This window comes from Miniopterus schreibersii (genome assembly GCF_964146895.1).
Source record: "Miniopterus schreibersii genome assembly, chromosome: 6".
Taxonomy (NCBI): Eukaryota; Metazoa; Chordata; class Mammalia; order Chiroptera; family Miniopteridae; genus Miniopterus; species Miniopterus schreibersii.
The window spans coordinates 83,817,058-83,844,747 of NC_138107.1; the positions used below are offsets into that span (position 1 = coordinate 83,817,058).

The 27,690-nt window shown below is 40.5% G+C and overlaps 1 protein-coding gene across 1 annotated transcript in view; it reads right to left on the reverse strand.

Moving 5' to 3' along the window:
- The window catches only part of IPCEF1 (interaction protein for cytohesin exchange factors 1), a 121,864-nt gene that overhangs the window by 65,105 nt on the left and 29,069 nt on the right, over positions 1–27,690 (reverse strand). Inside the window, exons 2-3 of the mRNA XM_081141415.1 lie at positions 19,550–19,593; positions 4,313–4,368 (exon numbers count right to left, since the gene is read on the reverse strand). Coding sequence (XP_080997541.1) covers positions 4,313–4,339 — 27 coding nt within the window. The 5' untranslated portion in view covers positions 4,340–4,368; positions 19,550–19,593. The remainder of the gene's footprint in view (positions 1–4,312; positions 4,369–19,549; positions 19,594–27,690) is intronic.

Consider the following 27,690-nt stretch of genomic DNA (forward strand, 5'->3'; position numbering starts at 1 on the left):
TATCTAAAATACTGTTTCCTCAAAAACCACAGTAGCTTTCTCCAACATCCTGTTTTAACCATATCCTCCAACTACTAAGAATCTGGAACCCCAAAATAGAAATGCATGGGGCGCAGAAGGGAGGAAGGACAGAAGTTTTCCGGTGGTAGCTAGCAAGCCCCTACCCATAATTTACTCCCTAGGCACTTCTCCACTTGAAGTGGAGATGCACTTCTCCACTCGAAGTCCTTTTGGGGCAGGACATATGTTAAACAGCCTCCTGAGCTTGAGCTGCGGGGCAGGCTCACGCATAGCAGCATTGGCTCGTATTTTTCAGCACAGACTTATGTTGATGTAGCCTAGAAACCAAGCTGCCAAAATTTCATCTGTTTTTAGTTGATGAAACATGTGAAAATACATATTCCTCACTTCATCTCTGAGTATCACCACATCTCTGAGACACACACCGCAGGCGTGGAGATGGAATGAGGGGCAGAGTAGGTTCCCATTGAGCTGGAATCACGCTGGGACGGTCACTGCCCAGAGGACACGTAAAGAGCAGCCAATACGTGTCCTGTGAGTCACGAGGGCAGAACTTGCTTGTGAGGCAAACACAAAATGTACAAGTTTGCTGTTGGACTGATCATCCCAAAGATGGCAGTCCAAGCAGCAGCAGGTAACCCAGCCACAGGGCTAGAAGTCCCCGTCCATCCTCAGTCCGAGAACGGGCCCCCCTCAGCATGAAACCCAGCAAAGTCACCATGATTCACCTGCAGAGACTTTGTTTCAGGAAAACGTTTTCACTTGACATTTTATTTTCAGGCGCTATTTAATGAAGGGATTTTATGGAAAAGAAGTCTTGAGCAAACACTGTCATAAAGTTTTGATCTAAGATAATTCTGACATTTCTCCCCCACAAGAGCCATCGTGAAAGTTAAGAAATCTCAGAAGCTTAAGGTAAAAGAATTATGTATAGCAGTAAAAGAGATAACATGTCACACTCCCTCTGAGCCTTGTCATCTTTAATTAAGGCTATTTTTTCTTTCTTAGCTAAAACAATGTTGCGAAAATCTGAGACCAGAGAACTTTCTTAATCAAGCTTTGAAGATTCATATATGCTAGCAGTTGTTTATCTCTCTTTATTTGTTCGCCTCTTTGTTTACTAATGTGAGAAACTAATCACAGAAGAAAACTCGTGTATCATACTTCGTTGTTACCACAGTGTGATGTACAGAAAGCCTTATAAATATCAAGGGCGACATAAATGGATTCTTAGAGACATTTAGGGGCTGCACCAAATCTGATCACATTGAAGATTTCCCAACAAGCTATGACCAGATTCTAAAGGTGATTATAGTTTAATTCTTTTCTTCAGGCCACAACTTGGTAGATTATGGCGTTTGTTTATTCAACCACCAGTGCCTGAAAAATTACTCAGTGTCGAGGATTAGAGATTCAAAGGCAAGCTCCCAGTCCCACACGGAGGACACAGGATGAAAGAGGGAAAACGAGGCCTGCGTGTGAGCGCTGTCCTGTAGCTCGCTATGGCGTCTGCCCAGCCCCGGGGAGCCAGGAAGGGCACCCCAGGAGTTGGTAAAAACACGACCTGAGAGAGAAAGACCTGAACGCAGAGGATCTGAGACGGCAAGCGGGTGCGACCCGGGAGACATCAGCCGCAGAGTGGGGGCGACAGCCGTGCTCAGAGGAGCGAAGTCGCTTCGCGCAGGGCCACGTGAGCTGTGTTTGAAAGTGTCAGGTTTACCCGAAAGCCAGTGGGAAGCCGCTGAAGGGGCTTCTGCAGGAGAGTGGCCTTATCAGGTCTGCGTTTAGGAACCTTCCCTCGGGACTGGAGGGGGGGCAGGTGCAGCGACAAAGGGCCCAGCGGGCAGAGTAAGGACGCATGTTGTGTCCGTCGGGGTGAGAAGGGTTCGGGAGGGAAAACCAACACACCTTGGCCAGTCAACCCCTTTAATTCTATGTGAAGCTTTAGCTTTGAAAATTCTGCCATTTCCCTTCAGAGGAGAGAAAAGAGTACGTCTCGGAGAGCAAGCACCTCAGCCTGACGGGAGCAGCGCTGCCCTGCGGCCCACGGCGTGACCTCTCGGCTGCCAGGCGCCCAGGTTCCCCAGCGTTTCAGCCGCTGCATTTGCCGCGCCAGCCGCAGTGGTGACCGTCAGGTCAGAATCAACCAACGTGCCTTAAAAGCATCGCCCTCCGGCCCCAGGGGCTGAGCTCCTCGTCTCGGTGCCCCAGCGCCAAGCCCGCTAAACGCAGCGTGGTGGACGTGAAGCGTGTCTGGGTGTGCCTGGGTCAGGTGCGTCGAGCCCGCCGGAGCTACCTGGCAGAAAGCAGGCCTCCTGTGCTACGTTTTATTTAGGCAGCAAATGACAGCAGAAAATTGAACGAATCTTCCGAATGGGCGGATAAAGCAGGGTAAGCACTGAAAAGCAGCTGGAGGAACTGCTTAAGAGGGACGCTAAGCAGGCCCGCCCAGGCGCACGGGCCGGGGACAGAAATAACAGGCAAATACACGCGCAGCGAGAGCTGAGCCGACTGCATCTGGCGTGGAGGTTGGCTCGTGAAATGAGAGCGACCCACACACAGCCGGGGCTCCCTCCGACAAAAACAGAACCCACCTGTGCCCGGGTTCCAGGGGAAGCAGGTGACACAGTTCAGTGGTAAGGGCTCTAGACAGAATTATATGGGTGATATGTTAATCCTTAGGTAGTCAGATCTTCAGTCTTTGTTCCAATACCCAGCATTATGCTTTTTCATAAGATGTGGAGAATTCAACTTGTCTTAAGTCACAATTAAATCTCCAGGTCCTACCTAGTCAGTGGCGGATGCCTGATAGAGTCAGGAGAGGCCATCGGTGAACATTAAAAGAATGTCTCAGTGGATGGATGGATGATTGAGTGACGGGATTTATTAATTTGAAGTGCTTAGGAGTTCTCTTATTTTCATAATTTCTGTTTCTTCTGAAGCATTCTTTCAGTGGGAAAGGAGAAGCAACGTAAGAGGGAGGCTCTGCACTGCCTTTCTCAAGGCTCCACCAGTCCTCACCCGCCTTCTTCGTTGCCGCAGAGCACACACCGTGTGCTTATAATCACATGCATTTCTTCTTTCAAAAATCGGATCCACTTTGGATGCTCTGAACTTTAGTCTTCCTGACTCCATCTTTACAGATCGGTGGTATCTGTCTGCTTTTGCCCTTGACCATAGGGGCCTCCTTCAACCTCCCGTATACATATTTTTATATCTAATTTCAGCCACATTTATTCTCAGTTGGTGTTCTCTGTCTTTACTGTGATTATCCCATTTCTGTTATCGAACAACACCCACCCATTTCCGCAGGTTTCAGGTGGTTCATTTCCTAGGGTACAGGACTGACTATAATTCATGTTTTCATTTTTAGCTTTTGGCAGTCCTGTCTCCCAAAGTTTCCACCATTCTGTATCACTAGCAAGCAGTTTTTCCCCATTTAAAATTAGCATCAGAATTAAAGTGTTCTCCTTGCCTTCTCTATTTCTGGCATGAAAAATTGTTAAAGTAAGCAGATCATTTCTCTTCTGCCCTGCTTTTTAGTAAGGTGTTCCTTCCAGGAGCTGTCTGATTCAATTTTCCCAGCACTAGTACCACAACCTTCCTTGACATCTGTTTTCTAGTCTGCAGCAGGAAACCATTGTCCATGTTCCCCATTTGGCAGGAAGTCTATACTAACTTCTCTCAACACCCTACTTCTGATTCTGCTCTTGGCTCTACTCCAAACACCCTAACCGATGGATCCACCATGAGGTCATCAGATTTGCGGGAAGATGCACACGTACAATCCCCCCCCCATCCCCTTCTGTTGGAAATGTCATGCTGCTTAATCAACACCTCGATTTTCCCTGCCTACGTTTTTTCATCTATTAGAAATAATAGACTTGCTCAGTTGACTTACCTAATTCAGGCAAATTTATGGCTATAAAATTATTTTAAAAGAAACCTTCAATTTCAGTGTAATAATTAACAGAATCTGTTCCCATAGAGGTTGCATGAGAGGTTACACTGGTACCACAGTTCATTTAAAACAGAAATAATTTGTGTACAGTACATTAAAATCATGGGTATGTGCCTTGATCTTTAAAAGGAAATAGGTAGGAGTCTGAATGCTTGGTGATCATAAGAAAACCGTGAAACCTAACAAAGGGTCATTTAATTCCACTGTGGCTAATGAAGTGGGGGACAAATAACTACGTAGCCAAACTTAAATCAGCTTGTCTAGTTTTTTACCCATCCATGAAACTAATGATTAATATTTAAAATCCAGGGTGTTCCAAAGGGCACTTACAAGAAGACCATTGCCATCTGAAGCCATGTATGATTCCAAATTGGTAGAAACAAAAGCTAGAAGACAAAAGAGATTTCGGATAAATGTGGGGTTAAAGGGTTCATAAAAACATGTATCTCTTTAACCTGGGGGTGGGGGTGATAGGCATTTCTATTCCAATTGACAAATTTCACAGTAAAAGCAATTCATTAAATGGAGTTTTAATACACAACTCAACAAACTAACTGTTTAAAACTGAGTTTATAAAATAAGCCAGAATTTCATCTGCACATCTGTCAGTATTCTTTCAAGTCTAATACTATTTATGCATTCATTATTGTATTTTATATATATATATATAGATATATCTATATCTATATATATAGATATAGATATATATCTTTGAAAAGTAAAAACATTTCCCTCTTCATGATGAACACGCAATGTAGGATGTGGAACTACTGGATCCATTACTATCATTCTGGTGATATTTACTAAACAATTTCAAAAATACAACTCATTCCTCTGCCTCTGTCCCAGCTTTCATATGGAGATGAGCCACTTTTGATGTATTACACTTTGTAGTGGATTACCTGAAAAACACACACTTGTGGTTTCAAGAGAAGCAGATGAAAACAGAAGAAACAAATCTCATATTTTCAGACTTTGACAAGCAAGAAACCCGTTAAACATCTACAAGCCACTGAAACTCTCCCCAAAGCACAAAGCCTTTCAATTTCTTCCTAGTGACACCACAAGCACAGATCCATAGCCCGTGTGACTATTTCTTATACAAGTGGCTCCCAACTTGAGAAGAATGGATACTCCTTTCTAATATCCAAAATGCCATATTTATATTACATAAATGTGAATAAAACATTTATTTGTAAAATGCCAAAGAGAAAACCCACAATTTAAAAACCTGATACATTTAATTAATGTCTTTTACTTGATTTAATTTACTTAATTTAATCTGTTTATTTAAAAAAAATACACTAAGCCCTGGCTGGGTGGCTCAGTTGGTTAGAGCGCCATTCGGCACACCAAAAAGGCGGCAGGTTCGATTCCCCGTCGGGTGTGTGTAACCTAGGCATGCGCCCGACCGGAAAGCAAACCTGCAGCCTTCGTGTGCGAGACTACACTCCAGCCAAGTGAGCCACCCAGCCAGGGCTCTGTACCTATTTTTTTAAGTTTTTATTTATAAAATAAAAATGTTCAGATAAAATGTTATAAATATTTTGACTCTTTATAGCAATATATTTTTAGTATGCATTGATTATGCAAAAACATAACAAGGAAGAGTTGGTTTGGATTCAGCAGCGCCGTCGGGTAAAGAAACTTACAGACGAGTGACTGGGGGGTAAGTGGAGGAAGGTAGGAAGGTATAAAGGAGTAAATGGTGGTGGAGGGGCCCTGACTTTGAGGGGCGAGCCCACGATGCAATATGCAGATGATGCGTTGTAGAACTGTGCACCCGAGACCTGCATAATTTGTTAACCAGCATCACCCCAAAAAATTCAGTGTTAAAACGAAAAAGCAGCTTTTAGAACGTGTAGAAGCTACGAGCGAAGCGTTGGATTGGTCTGGACTGGATTTAAATCCAAGCTTGGCAATTTATTGTGTAATCTCGAGCAAGTCACTGATATTTGGGGCCTCAGGACTCCCATCTGTGAAATGGGGGTAATAATAGTATTTCCTTCTAAAGACTAGCTAAGAATTAAGTGAGAAAATATATTTAGAATGCTCACAGCAGGGTTTAGCATGTAATAAATGCTCACTAAGTTGTTTAATTGTATAAAACATTTATTCCTTAAGCAATCATCTATTAGAGGTAAACTGCATATGCCCTTTAAACATGATATAAACTATCTCTGTGTAACTTTTCCTGACTCCACCCAGATGACTGACCAGCTTCTCCCCTGTAATAATACAATAGCTGAATATATTACATTTTTAAGCAGTTACTATGTGCATGGTGATTGATGATTTTTATGTATCATGACATACGATTGTTAGGACCACTTTATGAATAATTTATTGTTGGGCCCATATCTTAGATGAGACAATTTAGGCAATTTAGAGGAGGACATTAGTAAATGAATATTTCTGAACTCAAACTCAGACTCCAAATCCTGCTCCCTTAACCACCACAGTACCACCCTGGCTCCCCCCTCGTCTCCCACAGGACACAGTCCACAACTAGCTCCTCGGGGTCTGTGGTAGTCATACCATGATGCTGTGGAGAGGTCTCCTGGTTGGATAATGGGAATGTCAAAGGTAGAGGCCAAGACCTAGTCTTCTTCATGCCCCAGGGCCAAGCCCAGTGAAGGCCGCCGCTTAGGCAAGGGTTGTCAAAATGACTTTGAACTAATAGATCACACTCCCAGACAACTTTGTTATTTCAGTGGGATTCTGAATCCCTTCACTCAGCCAGCTTACTGATGGTAAAACAAGTGCCAAATTCATAGGAGGTGATGAAAGAAAGAAAGAAGGGAAAGAAATTATCTTTAATTCTTCCCCTAAGCATTGGGATTTGTTGTCAAGACCCTGCTTTGGTCATTGATACTAAGCCTTTGTTGTATCTTGAGGAATATTTCTCTTGTACATATTGCATCTTTTTACCTACTAACTATCTCTTAAGTGTGTCCACTCTGTCTATACCCATTGCTACCACCCAGTCCAAAGCATGAGCACCTCCTTCTTGGGCCAATCCATGAACATCCTAGCTGATGTCCCAGCTTTCTTTCTTGCCCAGAGTGATGCTTCTTCATGCACTTGACTATTCATCTCTGTTTTTAAATCTCTACAATGGCCATTGAGTTTTGAGATAAAGAACAAAAATGTGAAAATCTCCTACATGGAAGGCTTTGTTCTACCTGGCCTCTGTCTTCTCTCCAGCTCCACCTTGGATCATTTTCATGACTTGCTTTCCATTTCACTGACTTACTAGCTTTTTTTAAAATTCCATACACATGTTTCTGCCAGTCTCAGAACCTTTGCGCATGCTCTTCAACAGCCCTCACCCAACATGGCTTATACTATCTAATCTTTCAGCCCTCGGACCAAATATCATTTAGTCAAGAAAGTGCTCCCTGATCCTATGAGACATCAATCCCCTTTTACATGCTCTCTTAGCACCTTATCTTTTATTCATAGATATTCTCATAATTGTATTATTAATTTTGCAATTGATTCTTTAACATCTGACTCCCCACTATAGTATAACTTTTTTTTTAAAGTAATGGGACATATAAAATCTCTGTGATATTTTTATTGAATTGGTTATATTTAAAGAGAAATCTAAAGTTTGTTACAATCAAGATTTATAATATGCCAGAAATTAGATCTTTAACAACTTTAAACATATGACAAAAACTCTAAATGACCACTTAAAGCATAAGTGGATACATAGGGTTTCCAAATTATGTTATGGCTACACAACCAAAAACAATATTATAAAACGGCTGTACACACAGATCTGTCAAACAGATTTCACTCTGCCACTTGTTAAATATGGAAACTTGTGAAAATTACTTAATTTCTCTGAATAGCAGATGCCTCATCTGTTAGACAGAAATAACCAACTCCTAGGATTTTTGTGAGAATTAAATGAAATATCATATGGGAAACAGGGCACAACGCAATCTCCGCGAGTGGTAGCAATTACCTCCAACAGGAGCAATTACTTAGAAATAGCTTTGTTATAGGAAACTGTCCTCCCTAATGGAATTAGCACACAACTAAAGGCTTTGAGCAAGTGTGATAGCAAGTTTCATCAAATAAAATAGCTTCTGCACTTCAAGGTTGAGGGAACTCCCTAACTACTCTCCCAGCAACATTTCTGGTGCCTTGTTTCAGAGTTTGAGAGAATAGCTTTCTTAGCCATACTGGAGACAGTTGCCTTCTTTAAGGGACAATTTAACACACCACAGCATGAGACTCAGCCAAAATAAGGAGGTCATTCATTTTTTTAAGGTTGTGATATGAAAGAAAATGTATTCTGATAAACTCTGTAACTGAAAAGTGGAAAACACATTTCATTATCAAATGAATGATAAAGTTAATTTCAAAAAAATAAAAGAGAGATCTTCCTTAATATATACTGGTTGTTAAGGACTGAATGTGTCCTGCCCCACACAGAAAAATTCCATAGGTTGAAATCTAATCCCCAAAGTAATAGTATTTGTAGGTTGGCCTTTGGGGAGGGAATTAGGTCATGAGGGTGGAGCCCTCATAAATGGGATTAGTGCCCTAAGAAGAGGCCAAAGAGCTAGCAGTCTTTCCTCCATGTGAGGACACAATGAGAGACAGGATTCTGCAACCCAGTAGAAGGCTCTCACCAGAACTGACCATGCTGGTGCCATGATGTTGGACTTCCAGCCTCTAGACTGTGAGAAATAAATTTCTATTATTAAGAAGCCACTCCTAAAGTTTACGGTATTTTATTATAGCACCCCGAACTGATTAAGACACTGGTGAAGAATCATTCCATTTTGTTTTAGGTACAAACAAAATGCAGTTTATTCCTGCAATTATTTTATAAACTATTTTGTCAGTTAAGTCAGATATATGGACTATGGTCCAATATAGTTTGAAAATGAGAAAATAAACCAAGACTATCAATATGCAACAAATGCTCTATTGATAAAGATGGCCATTGCTAGTGCAATTAGTATTTTTTTGAGAACTAAAACATAATTCACTAAAAGGAGTTTAGGTTCAACTGATCCAAAAGTAACTGCCTTGATTACCCCCAACAGACATTATACTCTTTAAGGTGGTGCAGGAAAATGAGGCTCTTGGTTAACGTCTTCACAGTTCTCTTTCAAAGAAGACAAGTTAATGTGAAATAGAGATAACTTTTCCAACTGAAATAAACTCTGGGTTAGATTTATTCTCTTTTTTACAGAGCCTTAAGTGAAAAGAACATAACTCTGAGTTAAATCTTAAAAAGCCATTTTTCATTCACAACATGTTTATCTTTTAAAATGACATATGACAAGACATTCTCAGAGCAACAAATGGATTTATAGGAAGAAAGTTCCTGAATACAGGCAGACAGTGTGAATTACTCTTAATCCAAAAACCAGAGCTAAGGAGGGAAGAGAAGGCGGGTTATTCTGGAGGCAGAAGCCTCAGTCGCCAGCGAGCCCTAACGCCCGGCAGTCGGGCGCCCACCTAGCCAGCGCCGAGGGCCGTCTCCGAGCCAGCGCGTTCGGTGAAACGATGCTCCCCCCGAGAAGCGCCGGGGAAGCAGGGCAGGAAACTCATCTTTGCTCGCCCAGATGAGCAACGGGCATGGAATAATCCATTCGTTTTGCCAGTTAGCAGGAGATCTGCTTGTCAAGGCAGAACAGGAGAGGTGAAGGCAAAATGCCAGGCGACTTCCCGGTGGGCACAGGCGCAGGGTGTGCGCTGGGGGCGGCCTGGGGTTGTTACTTTATCCAGGAAATGTGGGGAAGTAGAAAATGGCTTTATCCACAGTAGTTCCAATTTTTTTTCTTTTAAATTTAAGCTCCATTGTCACTCTGATTCCAGTTCATTTATTGCATGTTTTAAGAGTCTCATTCTTTCTTTTTAATTTATTTTCTCTTTTTTATGGTTAACCTTCCACTCGTTTTGCTGCATTGCTTTGCCTCTGTCTCTCCACTTTGAGGGTGAACTGACTGACGGCTTTAAGAGCCACAGCTTTTCTTAGTTGAATTTATTGGGGTGACATTGGTTAATAAAATTATCCAGGTTTCGGGTACATCATCTGCATATTGTATTGCGAGTTCACCGGCCCAAGTCAAGTCTCCTTCCGTGACCATTTATGGCCCCTACACCCTCTTCCACCCCCACCCCCCTCCCCATGCCCTTCCCTCTGGTAACCACCATGCTCTTCTCTGTGTCAATGGGCATTTTTCTTTGCTCTGCTTAATCCCTCCACCCTTTTCGCCGAGCCCCCCAACCCCCTCCCCCCCGACAGCTGTCAGTCTGTTCTCTGTCTCTATGAGTCTGTTTCTGTTTTGTTTGCTAGTTTGTTTTGTCCATTAGATTCCACATATGAGTGAAATCACATGGTGTTTGTCTTTCTCTGCCTGGCTTATCTCACTTAGCATAATGCTGTCCAGGTCCATCCCAGAGCTTTTTTCCATAGAAACTGATGGTTAAAATCACTTTATTTTTAACACCACTAAATACCGTGATGCATTGTCTGGGGAGATTGGCAGCTTCTTCCTTACTCTTTTTTTGTGCATTCCCACGTAAACTGTCAGTCCCGACAGTCAAGGCTTAGACATAAAACTCCACAAATCTAAGGGGGGAAACCCCTTCCTTCAGCCAATGTCAATCTCTGCTCTGAAAGGACTATTTTACCATAGTAACAAGTAGGCAGCAAACAAGAGATCTCGAACAATCTGCTGCTTTTTCCTGGAAGAACCTGCACCAAACACAAATGGGTGTTGGCCATACGCCTCACGGAGGCATGAAGCTCCTTGCATCTCTGGACTGGAGGGGTCCTCTGCCCTTCTGCTGCCATCCAGAACCAAAACTTCAAAAGTATGGCCTGCACCCACAGCATGCCCTTACACTTGGGCAGGCAGGGCCCTTCCGATCTGCCCTGAGGCCATAGCAGGGTGCCACCCATGTGTGCCCTGTGCCCATTACTCCCAACTGAGGCATTTCTCCTTCACCAGGGCGTGGAGTCGACCAGATGCCCAAAGAGCACGGGGCCTCATTTCTATGGGATTAATTCTGATCTCTTCTTTAAAAATATTTATTTTCTTTTTTATTAGATTTATTGGGGTGGCATTGGTTAATAAGATTATATAGGTTTCGGGTGTAGATTTCTATAGTACATGGTCTGTACATTGCTTTCTTCTCTCACAATTGTCAATGATGAGATACCAATCCCCTGATTGTTCCCACCAGCCCTCCAGAGTCAGGCTAACACTGTGACTTTTGGGTATTTGAATTATTTATATAGGCAGGAGCCAGGCAAAACACACTTGCACATACCCCCCCCACACACACACACACCATACCAGCAGCCCTGTGCCCCAGTGCAAGTAAAACCTGAATGGCACCTGCCTCCTCTCCTAGTCCAGGGACAGAGATCCAAGGAACTTCCAGGAAGGAGCCAGTCACCGTAAGGTCCAAATCAGCTTCATGCTTAGGCCCCATTTAAGAGATTTGTGATCAGAACCCAAGGAGCCTACTCATGGTGAGTACTAGCCCCAGGAAACTGCATCACATAGGGAAGGCGCCAGCAGCCCGATGAGGAGGCCAAGGGAGCACCGGCAGCCCCTAGGCAGAGCAGCCGTGCTTAGGCCCACCACAGCCTGTCGCATGCGCATACCTTGGTTCCCTGCCATGGCAACCCCTACGTAACACCACCTGATTCCTAGGTTCTCTTTGGCCCGGCCTGTGGGGTGACAGCAGATACTGAGTGCTGAACTGGGCCAGACAAGAGTGGCACATTTGGATGGCCCTTACCTTTCTGTAATTTGCAACTCTAAGTTCCTCCCCATGAATAATGATTTATTTTCTGTCTTTGGAAGATGGTACGTTGTCTGCCTGTGAAATCTAGAATGTCGTGCACACTGCTCTGAGGCACCAATCACTTTAATGCAGCTTCAACAGACAGCCTCCCACTGAGCACTCTTTACATCCCGGTGAATAAGAGCACCCTGCGTGGAAGTGGCCTCGGCCTCAGGACCACTGCTGGCTGGAAGGAAGCCCGCAGAAGGAAACTGTTATAAAAGCTAACTACTGTTTGCACCAGTTGCACTGGAGTTGGAGCTAAAATTCCTCTTTTGTCCGATTGGCTCTTTCATTGGGAAATATCACTTTAACGGGGACTGTGATTTTGCAAAGGTATTGTCCCAGGCCTATTCAGACCAGAGAGGTAGAGACCGTGCGGAATGAAACTGCTGCGCCTGAAAATGGGAAAGGCTGCCTTTACCACTAATAGAGTGGCTTCTCTTGGTGGCTCTTTTAATGATATTTGGCAGAATTATTGCGAACTGTTTTCCACCTTCACATCAACTCTGTAAAATAATATTACCTCTACTTTTACAAATGAAGAAGCTAACATACAGAACAAGTAGAGTAAGTACTTTACAGAGCTAGTTAGTTACAAAGTCAGAATTTGAATTCAGGTTTTCAAACTCCAAGCTCAGGGCACTTTGGACATTAGCAGAGCTGTCTCTTATAACAGCGATTTTCAACCGTTGTGCTGCAAAAAATTTTAAAACATGCAATACCTATTCAGTCAGGGACACCGACCTCTTTGCCCTTAGATTATCAGATTTAAAAAAAATGACAACAGCCAACATAACAATAGCCATCCAGTGTGGTTGAATCAAAATTATACCTATTTTTTGTCATACCAGCAAACATTATACTTTGTGGTGTGCCGCAGAATTTTATAATTGGTTTAGGTGTGCCATGAGATGAAAAAGGTTGAAAATGGCTGTCTTATAATAATCTTTGCCTTTTCAACTTCTCCTTAGCAGTATGCTTAATTTTTCTGCAAACAGTAAAATCCATTACATTTTTAAGGAATTAACGAGTCTAGTAATTCTTGTAGATGCTCCAGGCCAGGCATACAATGGGCGCCTAATAAATATCTGTTGATTTATATATTAATCCTGCCTCTACTTTAAGACAACTTAGAGTGAGTAAACTCTACACCAAATTTGGACACTCCAGAGGGGCCTTATGTGACTCACAGCCATGATATCTTGTACCCAAAGGGCCACATGTGGGACCACAGATCAACAGTCACTGGTATTTTGAAGGGTCTGATCAGCGAGGCATACAGCTCCTGGAAAGAGACATTGGAGAGCCAAACGCAGTTTGTTTTGGAATCAAGCATCCTTGCCAAGGCTTCATTCAGAAATAATGTGGGGCTGGTTTCCTGGTCGGAATCCTGAATGGGCAGGCTATTGAGTCTAAAGCTTCTATCCATTGCAGCCTGCCAACAACCCTGGTACAAGCACCTGAGTTCTGCATCTGCTGACAATTCTGGGTTAACGTCTCTAAAATTTCTAAAGCAAGAGTGAGCAATGGAGCCAGGACACATCTACTTATTCTTTAGGAGGGATTATTAAATTAAAGTCATTCTTAAATAGCCCAAAATTGAGACATTTGTTGACACAATCCGTATAAACCATTGCCTTCAGCAACAGATGAGCTCTCTCTCTGGAATTATAACATGTAAGCAAAGAGACACCTAGTGGACAGGAGTGTAAGTACACCGTTTAGCTTGAGACCAAAGACTGAAACATCACTCTGACTTCCTAATTTAACATTCTTTTTATTTCAACAGAGCATTACAACCAGAATTATAAACCCAGAAATCCAAGCTTTACAAAAGAATGTATTTTAATTGGACTCTCTCTTACTGCATCAAGTTCTGAGAATACAAAAGTGAGATTGCAATTGGCCAGCCATGTTGTTTCTCCTTTCCCTGAACACAGGTGCTTATTTTTTGTTTCCATCCCTTTATAGACTTTGTGTGTGAGATTTTCCATTTGTCTTTGGGTCTTTTTATTCTTGCTTGTAATTAAGTAAAGCCAGAGACATTTGGGGGTTATTTTCCAGCCAGCTTCCTGTGGTCTGCCCAGCTTCCTGTGGCCAACCCACTCTATTCGTTTCATACTCGCGTTCACACTCGCACCTCACCTACACACAGCGCTGTTTTATACCCACCTCCTCACGTTCAGCTATGTGCCTGCCATCCTCCCACTGTCCTTCATCTAACCTCAAAAGTAAAACTCTGTCATCAAAATATGGAATCACCTATTTTTTTCTTTACCTCATACTATTGACATTTGTTTGTGTTAAACCATTATATTGGAAATTGTTTTCTAATTAAATAGATAGGCTCAACTGTAATTTATATGAGCTCATGGACTCTAACTCATAGAACTTTAGATCTGAGAGGAATGCTTGTTCTAGGGGCAGCCAGAAGACATTTACAGAATTCAGTTGTATTGAGGCCACCGTGTTGTAAAAGTCAAGCCATGTAGATAGTCCCAGAAGAATGAAGCATCGTGGGGAGAAGGAGAAGCCAAGAAACTCCAAGGCTCCAGATATGTGGATGCGGTAGTGATCTTGGAATTAATCCTCCTGTCCCACCTCTTCATCTGAAACCACATGGGTCAGAGGTGGACTGCCCAGCCCAGCCCAGCCCAGCCAAGCCCAGCCCAGCCCAGCCCAGCCAAGCCCAGCCAAGCCCAGCCTTTCCCAATTTCCTCTCACTGGCAAAACAAAGAGATTCTCACCCCTTTATCTGCAGTCACTACGGGGGTCCTTACTTCCTCTACCATGTATTTGATGGTGAAATGTTGAACCCTTTTCTTTGGTATTAGGAATAAACCAAAGATGCTCATTATAATTCAAGAACATTGCATTAGAAGTGCTCATTTTAAAAAGCAGTAAGAAATATAAAAAGACTGTCAATATTTTCAGATGATATGATTTTACATGTGACAATCTACCCATGAAGTATTAAAACTAAAAACCGGACATAGAAGGGTTGCCAGTACAAGGCCAACAGGTAAAACCCAATAACATTTTTACATATCAGCAAGAAAAAGCATGAAAATAAATATTTTAAGAAGATGCATATAGAGGAACATCATTAAATTCCAAATACATTAGAATGAATTCAACAAAAGCCCAATGTTTCTATGAAGAAATCTATAAAACACTATCAAAAGAAATTAAAGATATAAATAAATGGAAGGATATGTTCTGTTCATTAATTGGACGACTCCAGATGGTGAAGATGACTATGGTAATTGCTTTTTCTTTGCTGTTAATTTTATTATCCTGTGTACATAGCCTATTATCTTACCTTTTCTTCTATAACGTTTGGGGTGTTTTGCCTTTCATATTGGATCTACAATCTACTTACAATTGATTTTTTATTATGGTTTCAAATAAGAATAAAGATTCAGCTTTTAAATTAATAACAAATTGTCTCAGTATATTTATTTGAAAATACTGTTTTCCCCATTGGCTCTAACCATAAAGGGAAAGCTTAATAAGTTAAAACACGCCAAAATTAAGAATTTCTATTCATCAAAGGACAATCTTAGGGATTATAAAAGGAAGCAAATGAATGACAAAAAAATATGTGCAATACATATAATCTATGTAAAGTTTATATCAGAATGTATAGCACAGATCTCTCAAAAATCAATAGTTTAGCCCCTCTTCTGAATACTTTGCTTGGAAGGTGGCTTTATGAGGAAGGGCATTTACATTTCTATGGAGGATAATGAACTCAGGGAAAATGAAAAGTCTGTCAACAATAAACCACTTGCTCCAGAGTAAGCTCATCCCTCCCACCCTCTCCTCCCACTGCACATAAACAATAAATGCAAAAAAAACAACAACAAAACCTTTCTGGAAAGGTGCCCTATTGATTTGTGGTAATAACCTCAAAATATTTTTGAGATTTTTAGCTAATACCTATCAGTTTGGGCATTGGATTCTATCTCTTAGAAAGCTATCTTCATATTTTTGAACCAAATTTAAGAAAGCACAGATGTAATTAACCAGAAAAAGTGATAGCTCAGTTATTAACCTGTCCTCTTGATAATTTGAAAAGCTTGCAAATTCTCTTTCAAAAAATAACCTCTCTCTAATTATTTCTTCAGCTAGCCAATCCTCTCTTTGTAATCTAGTTGTCCCCATTCCTGTTTACATTGGTGTATTTTGTGCAAAAATATTACAAGCCTTCGAGAAGAAAACACATGTGGTCATCTATTCCTCTACTGGCAGCACACAGGATTTTAACATAGAGCTCATTTTCAAATCATCCAAGAAATCCTTGGAGTACAAGTTGCTTTTCCATTTGCGGTATGAAACTTGGCATCACATGTTCCTGTTCTGGGAAAAGTCCACTGACACTCTGAATCACCTGGTAACATAAATTAACATGCAGTAGGTCTTAGAACATAACTCTCAGAAGCACAGGGAGAGAAAAAAGAAGAGGAAAAATAGAACCTTGTTTTCAAAATGTATTCACATAAAACTTTACAATATGCTCTGCCCAGTAGGAAAATGTCAAAATAATTAGGCAAGCAGACCATACTTAAGAATTCTGGGACTACTGTGGGTGAGAATGTAAGGAGGTACAGCCACTGTGGAAAACAGGATGGCAGTTCTACAAAAAGTTAGAACTAGAATTACCAGGATGGCAGTTCTACAAAAAGTTAGAACTAGAATTACCACGTGATCCATCAATCCCACTTCTGGGGATATGGGCAAAAGTGTTGAAGCAAGGCCTCAGGTATTTGTGCATTCGTATCCGTGCCAGCTAAAACGCCGAAGCAGCCCAAGTGCCCATCGCTGGATAAGTGGACAGGTAAAATGTGGTGTATATGCAGACAGTAGAATATTATTCAGCTTTAAAAATGAAATTCTGCAATATGCTACAACATGGGTGGACTTTGAGGATATTATGCTAAGTGAAACTACTCCAGTCACAAAAAGGCAAATACTATATGATTCCATTCATAGGAAATACTTAGAATAGTCGAAATCATAAGGACAGAAAGTATAATGGTGTTTTCAAGGGCTGTGGGGAAGGGTTAACGAAGAGTTATGGTTTAATAGGTATAAAAATGCAGTTCTCCAGGATAAAAAAAAAAAAAGAGTTATGGGGATGGATAGGGGTGATGGTCTTGCAACAATATAAATGTGTTTAATACCACTGAACCATACACTATAAAAGGTCTAGACTGTAAGTTTTATGGTCTGTGTATTTCCCCATAATTTTTTTCAAAGTGAAAATAAAATACAGAATTCTGTGCAGAATTCAAAATAATCATGAGGCCAGGAATTTAAACACACATGAATAAGTACTAAATATATACTGTTTTCTCCCACTACTGGCACTTCGACTAAGAACTATTCCTGTAATATATCAGAGCAACTTTGTAGGCAGTGGTCCTTCATTATTGCTTAATGACAATGGGAAAGATGAAAATCAATTATATGCTTTTGCGTTAAGTCAGAGGACATTTTATTGTCCCAGAAGCTGGTTCAAGACTTTCTTTTAGGTAAACATCTAGCTTGGCTGGAAAAATACCATAATAAGCCCCTTGTAAAATCTGGACTCCAGAAGTGCAGGAGGTAATGAGAGGAAGATGGAAGATGGAGCCTTGAAAGTAGAGGGAAGGAGCGTGATGGGAGCGACAGTCACGTGTTGGTATAAGGAGAAAGCAGTGAAGAGTTAAGCTTTGCCTTCCTGTTGGCTTCAGGTGGGACAAAGACAATCAGTGTATAAGGACACCAAGAGAAATAGGCTGTTGGGACCTTGCCCAAATCATTGCCATATGTGCTTCATTCTTAAAGGTCATTAATTTGGGGGGATTCGTGCCAAATGCATAAAATCTCCGAGATGCACAGATGCCTCAGCTGTTGACAGCAGTGTTTCTCCATCGCCATCGTAACTAACGTTTCTTGACCACCTAGCTATATACCAAGTATTGTTCTAGGAGCTCTAGTCATACTAACTCAGTAGATCCTCGCACCAGCTTTATGAGGTACTATGATGATCTCCATTTAACAAGTGAGCAAAGTGAGGCGCATAGGATTAAGTGATGCAACCAAAGTCACACAGCTAGTGTGAGAGACAAGGTTCAAACCCAGGCCGTCTGAGTTTGAACCCAGACCCTGCCCTCCTCAGTGTTATGCTGTGTCCCTGATTTGCTCAACGCAAGATTTCTATGATTGACAAGACTCAGATCATCTAATTTGGTCATGGGTGGCATAGCTAGGTATAGCCTTCCATAAAATCAAGTTTTGTATAGCCAGAGACCATACATAGAGTTTATCTAACCCAGTCTTTCACCCAATGCAGGGTTTCCTCATAATACACCTTTTTTTAATGGCAAACCAGTCTTTTTCTAGATACCTGTTGCAAGGGGAGGCCACAAATCTGAGGATCAGGATCATTTTGAAGACGGTAAAATCCACCCATTTTTGTCAACATCTTAAGGTAACCAGTTTTGTAAACCATCCAGGAAATGTATGCATATGAAAAGTATCACTTAAAATTCCTCAATGAAATATCAACTGTTATGGCAAATAGAGCATTCTTTAGTAGAGTGGGCAACATGGGAGGCCTACTGACTGAGCTAGACAATCTGTCTCATCAATAAATGCTTATTTTAGTACACACGTGCGTAAGCATTAGATATATATATATATTTGAAGACTCTGAACAGCTAAGATATTCACCAAAACTAATTTTTTTTACAATGAGTTGAGACAACGGGAACCATGGATTTTAACAGCTACGAAAGGGGAAGAGGCACCAAAAAAGAAAGTAACAGTGTTTCAAAGACAGCTGCAAGAAAATTTTAAATGATATGAAGAATATACTGGGAGAAATAGTGATTATTATCACTGTTGCTTGGCTCACAGAGAAAAATAGCCCTTAAGTTAATATACTAATATTTTCAGAAAATGTACCAGAATTTCAGTTATATCCATGGAGTCACAAAAGGATGTGTCCTTTGTAGATAGCTGTGAAAAGAATGCTTCCCTTTCATTCCCCAGCAAGTTTAGGGTTGTATTTTGTCGTAAAAGGGAGTTAAACCAAACTAGAAATGTATTTCCCAGTCAGGCGCCAAAACACATAATTCTTTCAAATCATTTTACAAATAGAAAAATAAAAGGACTAATGAGAAAAATTACACACATTCAAAGAATTCCGCCCCTGCCCAGATCGTCAGTTTTGAACTTTAAAAGCAGAAACACCTTAAGATTATTTTATTTTTATATCATAATATTAAATATATTTTATTTTAATTATTGGTCAATTTAGATCAGTAAATTCCTTCCATCTAGAGCATTCAATTTACTATCAGGCATCTAAACACATAGTTGCTTACAAAATAGATTTTTCATATAATTATAATCCTATGATACTTTGATAATTGTGGTACATTCCTGATCATTGAGGGAGTCAAAAAAGATAATTCCATAAATAAATTGCTTTACTATACAACTCTCTTACTGAGAAGTAATCACCACCACAAATCCATTTTCAAGGGAAATCCAGAGGATTAAATATGATTGGTTATTTATCAATAGTATTAGCTTCCGTCTGCTTTAATCCTAACCTAGTGATAAATATACCTAGGCTATCATAGTTTGGTTCACAAAGTAGAAATAACAAACTAGAGTACAGGCTCTTCAGGTCATCAATATCACTGATGAATTAATTTTGAAGAATTCTCAATTACATACCTAAAATCTGTGAGCTTCTTTGTTCCAGTTATGTTGCCTCTGATCTGTACAAGAAAAAGACGAGAGAAGGGGTCATGAGATTTCTACCTGGACTCGACTGCCTAGGAGGCAGCCAGAACCCTACCATGTCAACCCCAAGAAGAGGCAATAAAATAGTAACTTGGTCATCGTAATAGCTACCCAGTGTCTCTCCTGCAGAATGAGACAGAAAGTTCTATCTCATAGAAAAAAAGACCTGGGTAGCAAACTAGCAGAAAACCATTCAGCTGAGATCCCCTAGAATTACATGTTTTCTAAAATATGAAGTGAAAATAATGTTCTAATCCTCTGAACACTCCTCCAGATACATTTTTACTTTGCTTTTAAACACAGGCATACCTTGTATTATTGGGCTTCACTTTATTGCTTTTCGCAGATCTTGGGTTTGGTCTTGGGTTTTTTTACAAGTTGAATGTTTGTGGCAACCCTGAGCCGCGCAAATCCATTGGTACCATTTTTCCAACAGGCTCAGATGATGATTAGCATTTTTTAGCAATAAAGTATTTTTTAATTAAAGTGGGTACAGTGTTGTTTTAGACATAATGCTATTGCTCGCTTAATAGACTACAGAATAGTGCAAACATAACTTTTATATGCACTGGGAAAACAAAAACTTCATTGAACTCACTTTATTGAGATATTTACTTTATTATGGTCGTTTGGAACTGAACCAGCAATATCTCTGAGCTATGCCAGTACCTTGAAGACATTGCACATGGATCTGTTTTCCTGGAATTTTGCCATGGGAAAATGTTTCATGTTAGTAATAATAATTCCACTTATTGCCTAAACCATATGTTTAAAAAATACAGGCTTACAGTAAAACTGAGAGAAACATGCAGATATGTCCCATCTACCCCCTTCCCTCACACATGCACAGCCCCCTTCATCATCAACATTACTCGCCAGAATAATACATTTTTTACCAAGGATGAACCTACACTGACACATAATAAGTACCCAAAGTCCATAGGATCTTTAGTGGTATCACATTTTTGTTTTAACTTGTATTTCCCTGATGGCATACAATGTGGAACATCTATTTATTTGTAATTTTCCATCTGTGTATCTTCTTTGGTGATGTATCTTTTAAGGTATTTGGCCCATTTTTAAAAAATTGGGTTGCTTTCTGTTGTTGAGTATTAAGAGTTCTTTGTACATTTTGGGTAACAGTCCTTTAGCAGATGGGTCTTTTGCAAATATTTTCTCCCAGCCTGTGGCTTGTCTTCTAATTGTCTTTATATTATTTCTCACAGAGCTGACGTTTTTAAATTTAATGAAGTCCAGCGTATCATTATTTCTTTCATAGATTGTGTCTTTGTTGCTGCATCTTAAAAAAAAAACAAAACACCACCATATTCAAGGTCATCTTGGTTTTCTCCTGTGTTATCTTCTAGGGGTTTTATAGTTTTGTGTTTTACATGTAGGTCCGTGATCCATTTTGAGTTAATTTTTTGAACAGTGTAAAGTATGGGTCTAAATTCATTTTTTGCATGTGGATGTTCAGTTGTTCCAGAACCAGTTGCTGAAGAGACTGTCTTTGCTCCACTGTATTGTCTTTGCTTCTTTGTCAGAGATCAATTGACTCTATTTATGGGGATCTATTTCTGGGCTCTCTATTCTGTTCCATTGAACTATTTGTCTGTTCTTTTGCCAATACCACATGGTCTTGGTTACTGGAGTTTTATAGTAAGTTTTGAAATTGGGTAGTAAAGGTCCTCCAACATTATTCTTCTCCTTCACCATTGTGTTGTCTATCCTGTGTCTTTTACCTCTTCATATAAACTATGTAACCAGTTCATCAATATCCATAAAATAAATTACGGAGATTTTAACTGCAATTGTATTGAATCTGTAGTTGAAGTTGGGAAGAACTGACATTTTGACAATATTGAGTCTTCCTATCCATAAACATGGAATATCTCTCTATTTCTTTCTTTCTTTTTTTTATTCATCAGAGTTCTGTATTTTTTCTCACTTAGACCGTGTAAATATTTTGTTAGATTTATACCTAAGTATTTCATTTTGGGGGGTAGTAATGTAAATGGTATTGTGTTTTTTCATTTCAAATTCTACATGTTTATTGCTGGTATATAAGGAAGCAATCAATTTTTGTATATTAACTTTGTATCCTTCAATCTTGCTATAATTATTTATTAGTTCCAGGAAGTTTGTTGTTGTTGATCTTTTGGATTTTCTGCATAGATGATTATATCATCTGAAAACAAAGACAGTTTTAGGTCTTTCTTCCCAACCTGTATGCCTTATATTTTCTTTTCTTGCCTTATTGCATTAGCTAGAACTTCTAGTATGATGTTGAAAAGGACTGGCAAAGAGACATTTTTCTCTGTACCTGATCTAGTGGGAAAGCTTCAAATCCTTATCATTAATTATGATGTTAGCTATAGGTTTGATGTAGATTGCTTTTATCAATTTGAGAAAGTTCCCTTCTCTTCATAGTTATTACATTAATTTATTTTCAAGTGTTGAACTAGCCATGTAGACCTAAGATAAATCTCACTTGGTCGTAGTGTATAATTTTTCACACTTTTTTGGATTCTATTTGCTAATATTTTGTTGAGGATTTTTGCATCTATGTTCATGAGAGATATTGGTCTTTAGTTTAATTTTTTTGTACTGTCTATCTGGTTTTGGCATTAGGGTAATGATAGCCTCACAGAATAAGTTAAGAAGCATTTCCCTCTGCTCCTGTCCTCTGAAAGAGATTGTAGAACACTGGTGTCATATCTTCCTTAAACATTTGGTAGACTTCACCATTGAGCCTATCTGGGCCTGATTCTTTCTGTTTTAGAAGGTTATTAATTATTGATTCCATTTCTTTAATAGATACTTATTCAGATCATGTATTTCTTCTTGTGTAAAGTTTGGCTGATTGTTTCTTTCAAAGAATTGGTCCATTTCACCTAGGTTATTGAATTTGTGGGCATAGAGTTATTCATAGTATCTCTTAATTTTCCTTTTCATTTCTATGGTATCTGTAGTGATGTCCCCTTTCATTTCTGATTCAGTAATTTGTGTCCTTTCTCTCTTTTTTTTCTTAGTCTGGCTAGAGACATTGATTTTATTGGTCTTTTTAAAGAAGCAGCTTTTGATATTATTGATTTTTCTCTATTGATTCCTTGCCTTTTATTTCATTGATTTCTTCTCTAATTCTTATTATTTCTTTTCTTCTGCTTACTTTGGATTTAATTTTCTCTTCGTTTTCTAGTTTTCTAAGATGGAAACACAGATTAATGATTTTGGACCTTCCTACTTTTCTAATTTATGCATTCAATGCTATAAATTCCCTCAAGCACTACTTTTGCTGCAAGATTCTTTTCTTTTAAACCTATATATTTGTATCTAACAATAAAGTGAGATGCTCGAAAACATGATCTGTGAGAAGGTCTATTTTTTAACAATGCAAATTTTTTGAGTAGTTGTTTTTTATAACTTTAAAAATTTTTCCCCAATGTTTTATTTTGAAAATGTTTAAACGATAGAAAAGCTACAGGAGTAGTTAACAATGAATATCTGGACAGCCTTCAACTAGATTTATTACCATTTATTTATCCCAGTTTATTACCATTTTGCCACATTTGCTTTATCTCTCTGTGTTTCTACATATTTTGCCAATTACTTGTAGACAGAAAGATGTTTCACCCCTAAATACTTTAGCATGTACTTCCTAAGGACAAATATCCTACCATAATCATACAATGATCGCAACTGGGAAATTTTAAATAATGCAACACAATGATCTAGTGTGCAGTTCAAATTTCCCCAAGTGCCTCAATATTGAGTCCTTTTCAGTCTGGGGGATTTATATTTTATTTGAAGTCCAGGATTCCATCAAAGATCATTATTGCATACAGGGTTGGGCAAAAGTAATTTACAGTTGTTCATGTGGATAATTAATAAATAATAATATAAGAATAAACTCTGTTTCATATACTTGCAACTGTAAACCTACTTTTGCCCTACCCTGCATATTGGCATGTGTACATAGTTCCTTTTGTCCTTGACAAATTACATTTTTGTAGAATCCAGGCCAGTTGCTTTGCATAATGTCCCTCAAATTGGACATTTGTCTAATTGGTCCCTCACAATTAAGCTAGATAAAGCATTTTTTGGCAGAGGTACACAATGTGAAATTGGAATGCTTTCCTTCTGTTTATATATTAGGAAAAGCACAAAATAGGTTGGATTAACATTTTCTTTCAATCACTCAATAACAGTGATTGTCTCAAGTAAATTTAGTGTTACAATTTGCAATTTATAAAATCCTTTGACATGAATTAATTTATTCAATTTGTACAACCCCATGAGGTAAGTATTTTTAACCATTTTTATTCTTTTGTTATTGATTTTAGAGAGAAGAAGGGAGAGAGAGAGAGAAAGGAAGAGAGAGAGAGAGACATGTGAGAGAAACATTGATCAGTTGCCTCCCATATGGGCCCCTACAGGGGATCGAACCTGCCACCTATTGGTATAAGGCATGATGTTCCAACCAACTGAGCTCATCTTTTTTTTTTTTTTTAATGGAAATTTATCCAAGTTTATATAACCAGTAAGACTACTTCTGTAGCCAAAATTTAAGTATAGAAATACTGTAAATATTATAGATTAAGAAGCCTCCTATTTTCATGTCAAGTAAACCTAGACATTCTTTCTCTCCTATAACCTGCACTCCACATTGTCCAAACTTTGTCCCTTACAGCTCTAGTTTTCCTATGTTAAATTACAAGGCAGTTGGATGTTACACTTTACTTAAGCATTTTTCAACTATAATGATTTGAAGTTGTAATAGTTAAACCAGAAACAATGTGAAAGTAGATGAATGTTAGCTGAATTAAACTCCAAGTTATCGGCTTTTGTTCATGTTGATGTCTTTGCATTTGGTGTCCCTAGTAATACTCCAGCTCTTCCTTTCTCCCCAGACAAGATTTTATGTCACTTCCTTCTACTTTCCAAAGCAGTGAATACAGCATTGTTTCATGATGTCGTAATCAGCATCTGTATAGTAACTAAACAAGTTAGTTTTTAATTTTTTTACCCTTGGACCTCACAATCTCAGTATTGTTTAGTTTAGAGTCAAGAAAAGTTTGAGTATCAGTGTATGTAATTGATTCATACCCAAAAGCATGAATGTCTAAGTAGACATCCCAGCCAGAAAGAGCCCAAACAGGTTTTCCCATTCTATATGTCAAGGGCACTGATGGGGATCAAAGCCTAGCAACTTTTATAGCAATACTGAAATTTCAAAAAAGTAATACCACCCATGTCCAGGCAGGGGTGACTGCAGATGCTCATCCGTTATCATACTCAGATGTACTACCTAAACCATTCCGAGTTTGGAAAGATCTTAAAGAAATAGTGTGCTATTTTTCATGGATAAAAACCACTTTACCACCCCCAGAAAGCCTCAAGCTGAAATGACAGATCAAAATCCATTCACTCTTTCAGCCATGCACCATTTCCCTAACACTCAGTGATTTGAATATTTCATTTCACAGTGAGAGTAATTTCAAATGCCTCAATAATGAGTGTGGTATCATTGTCCTTGCCCAGTGTTCGATTTCATAAGGAAGCAGAGACATGCCCTGAAAATACCCAAATAAGGGACAAAAGTCTTTTAAACTTTCGTAGAGTTCTGTAAGTGTAACGTCATTTTGTTTTGAACTGGCATGTTATGCACCTCCTTAAAAGAAAAATCTACATTTCCAGCCCAGAAAAAGCATTATGCTCAGTCTTCACTTGAACTTGTTTTCTAGGCCAGGTACAGTGAAGGGAGATGCATTTGGTGATTAGGCTGTGACTGTGTAAATTACAGCCAGACAGAAAGAGTGATGGAAGCATTTTGGCGATGGAGTTTTTAATAGAACATGTACCATTCACTTTTCCTCACAAATCCTCAACACACTCCTATTATCTTCAGACGACAATAGGAAAGGCTGCCTGCAGTCAACCTAATCACTGTGATTTCCTAAGAAATAAAGACAGGTTTCTACTGAAAATTCTTCCAATTATGTCTTTGAAAATTAGTTCAAAACTTTTAAAATTACTACTTTCAATATTATATCAACCTCCACTAGGTGTTATTAGTTATTCTCACAGTCTTTCTAGAGCAAAAAATGACATGACTGTCCAATTTTTTTATTCAGTAAAAATTCAACTTGAAGATGTCACGATTATTTCCAAAACTTTGCTCAGATTCAATCTGCTTAAGGTTTAATCTAACCCTTTTGTAATACATCCTGAGAAACAATTTCTCGGCTTTTTATAAAGCCAATAACGTGGCCAAAATTCATTTTATCCAATCACAGAAAATCAACCTAACCACTTGAAAATAAGTAGAAGATAAGTTGAGAGAAGGATCTCACAAGAATGACGATGAAGGTAACAGCAGCCACCATTTCTCAAGCTCTGATTGTGACTTAATTTGTACCAGCATGTTCTAAATGCTGCACACACATGAGTCATTGCGTTTCCACAGCAGCCCTGTGAAGCTGGTCCTGTCTTTGCTCCCATTTAACAGGTGAAGATGACTGCCCTGAAATCTGCAGCTCTAGCTTGTCCTCTACTCTGTGGACAGCTAACCCCACCTCCTCTAGACACCCCCACACTCACATCTGTTTCCAACTCGGACTTTGATGAGGACTCTCCCCAGTGACACATGCTTAGATCGTAGCTCTCCCTCCAGAGCCCACAGACACTCTAGAAGGGGGGCTGGGTGGGAAGGATATGGGACGGGGGGATCTGTGTCGGCAACCTCTGCTCCCACGGCCGCGCCTCCTCCAGCCGGGCCAGACTCCCTGCCCAGCTTAGCTTTCCCTAGGGCTCCCCCTCCGGGCCAGCTCCTTCGGGGGGTCCCCAATCCCTCAGCCAAGCCTGCAGTGTATGAACCACAACCGCAGGAAAGCTGGGCCCCTCTTCCCGGGACCCCTGGGCCCCACACCGTGCACCTCGCCTGGCCTGTGTGTCCCGGAACATCCTGGAGGGTGCTGCCGTTCACAGGACGCTCCCCGCCAGCTGGGGGCGACCCTGCTTTGAGTGGCACAAGCACACGGGCAGCTGGCAGGCCGCGGCCTAGCTCCGGGCGCCCTGCTGGCAGCCCCATCCCGGGCAGCTCAACGCGCCACGCTGCAGGTCACCAGCTCTGGGCAGGAGGCAACACTCCTGCCTCCCGGCTGCTCTGCTTTGGTTTCTGATGTGCCGCGAGCTCCGTGTGCATTGGATGAAGGTGAAGGAAGAAAAGGAAAGTACACCGAGGAAAAGGGAGGAAAGGGGACTTCGTTGTGAGCAGTGCCGTCGGTGTTATTGTGGAGTTTGGCCAGCCAGGGGCCAGGGGCCAGGCCGAGGGAGGCGGGAGAGGGACCTGCGTGGGAGAGGGCATGAGGACAGAGGAACGCCACGAACAAGCGTCACTCCTCAGCTTTCCTCTCTGCCTCCCCCTCCCCGAGGCCAGTACCACCGTCAGCCTCCTGAGCCCGCCGTCAGGGTCCGCTCCACACCCCAGAAACACCCGTGAGCAGAGATTCCTTTGGGTCGACTACCTGCACCCAGAAAAACTGTCCCGCACCTCCCTTCGACCAGTGCCACTTGCCTGAACCCCAGGGTCTGCGGTCTGTGGTAAAGGCAGAGGACATTGACGTGAAAGAGGCTGGCAGCGGCCCTGCCCCTGCCTCCCAGCGGTGGGAGGACGGGAGAGCTGGATGCAGACGCCAAACGTATATTAGGCAACAAAGCCCCCCCTTCTCTTCCGCGCTGGAGCAAAGTCACTACATTTCTAGCTGCTTGGCCTGTCTCGCACAGGGCAGCCTCTGCTTCACCTCGCCTACCGTGCGCATGTTTTTAAAGCCAAAGCTGATATGCGTGCCTGACCACGGTGCCTACTATTGAGCAGTGGAAGGGACAGGGTATGGCCAGGACCCGTGCTCACCACGTCCTTACCCCAAGGTTGGCTCTGCCCATATGACAGCATCTATTACATTTTTAAAAAATAAAATTTTTCTTTATATTAAAAATATGTAGTGTCATTATTATAAACTTTAAAATGCAAAAGAAAAAGTTAATAAAAGAAACCAGAAACCACCCATAAT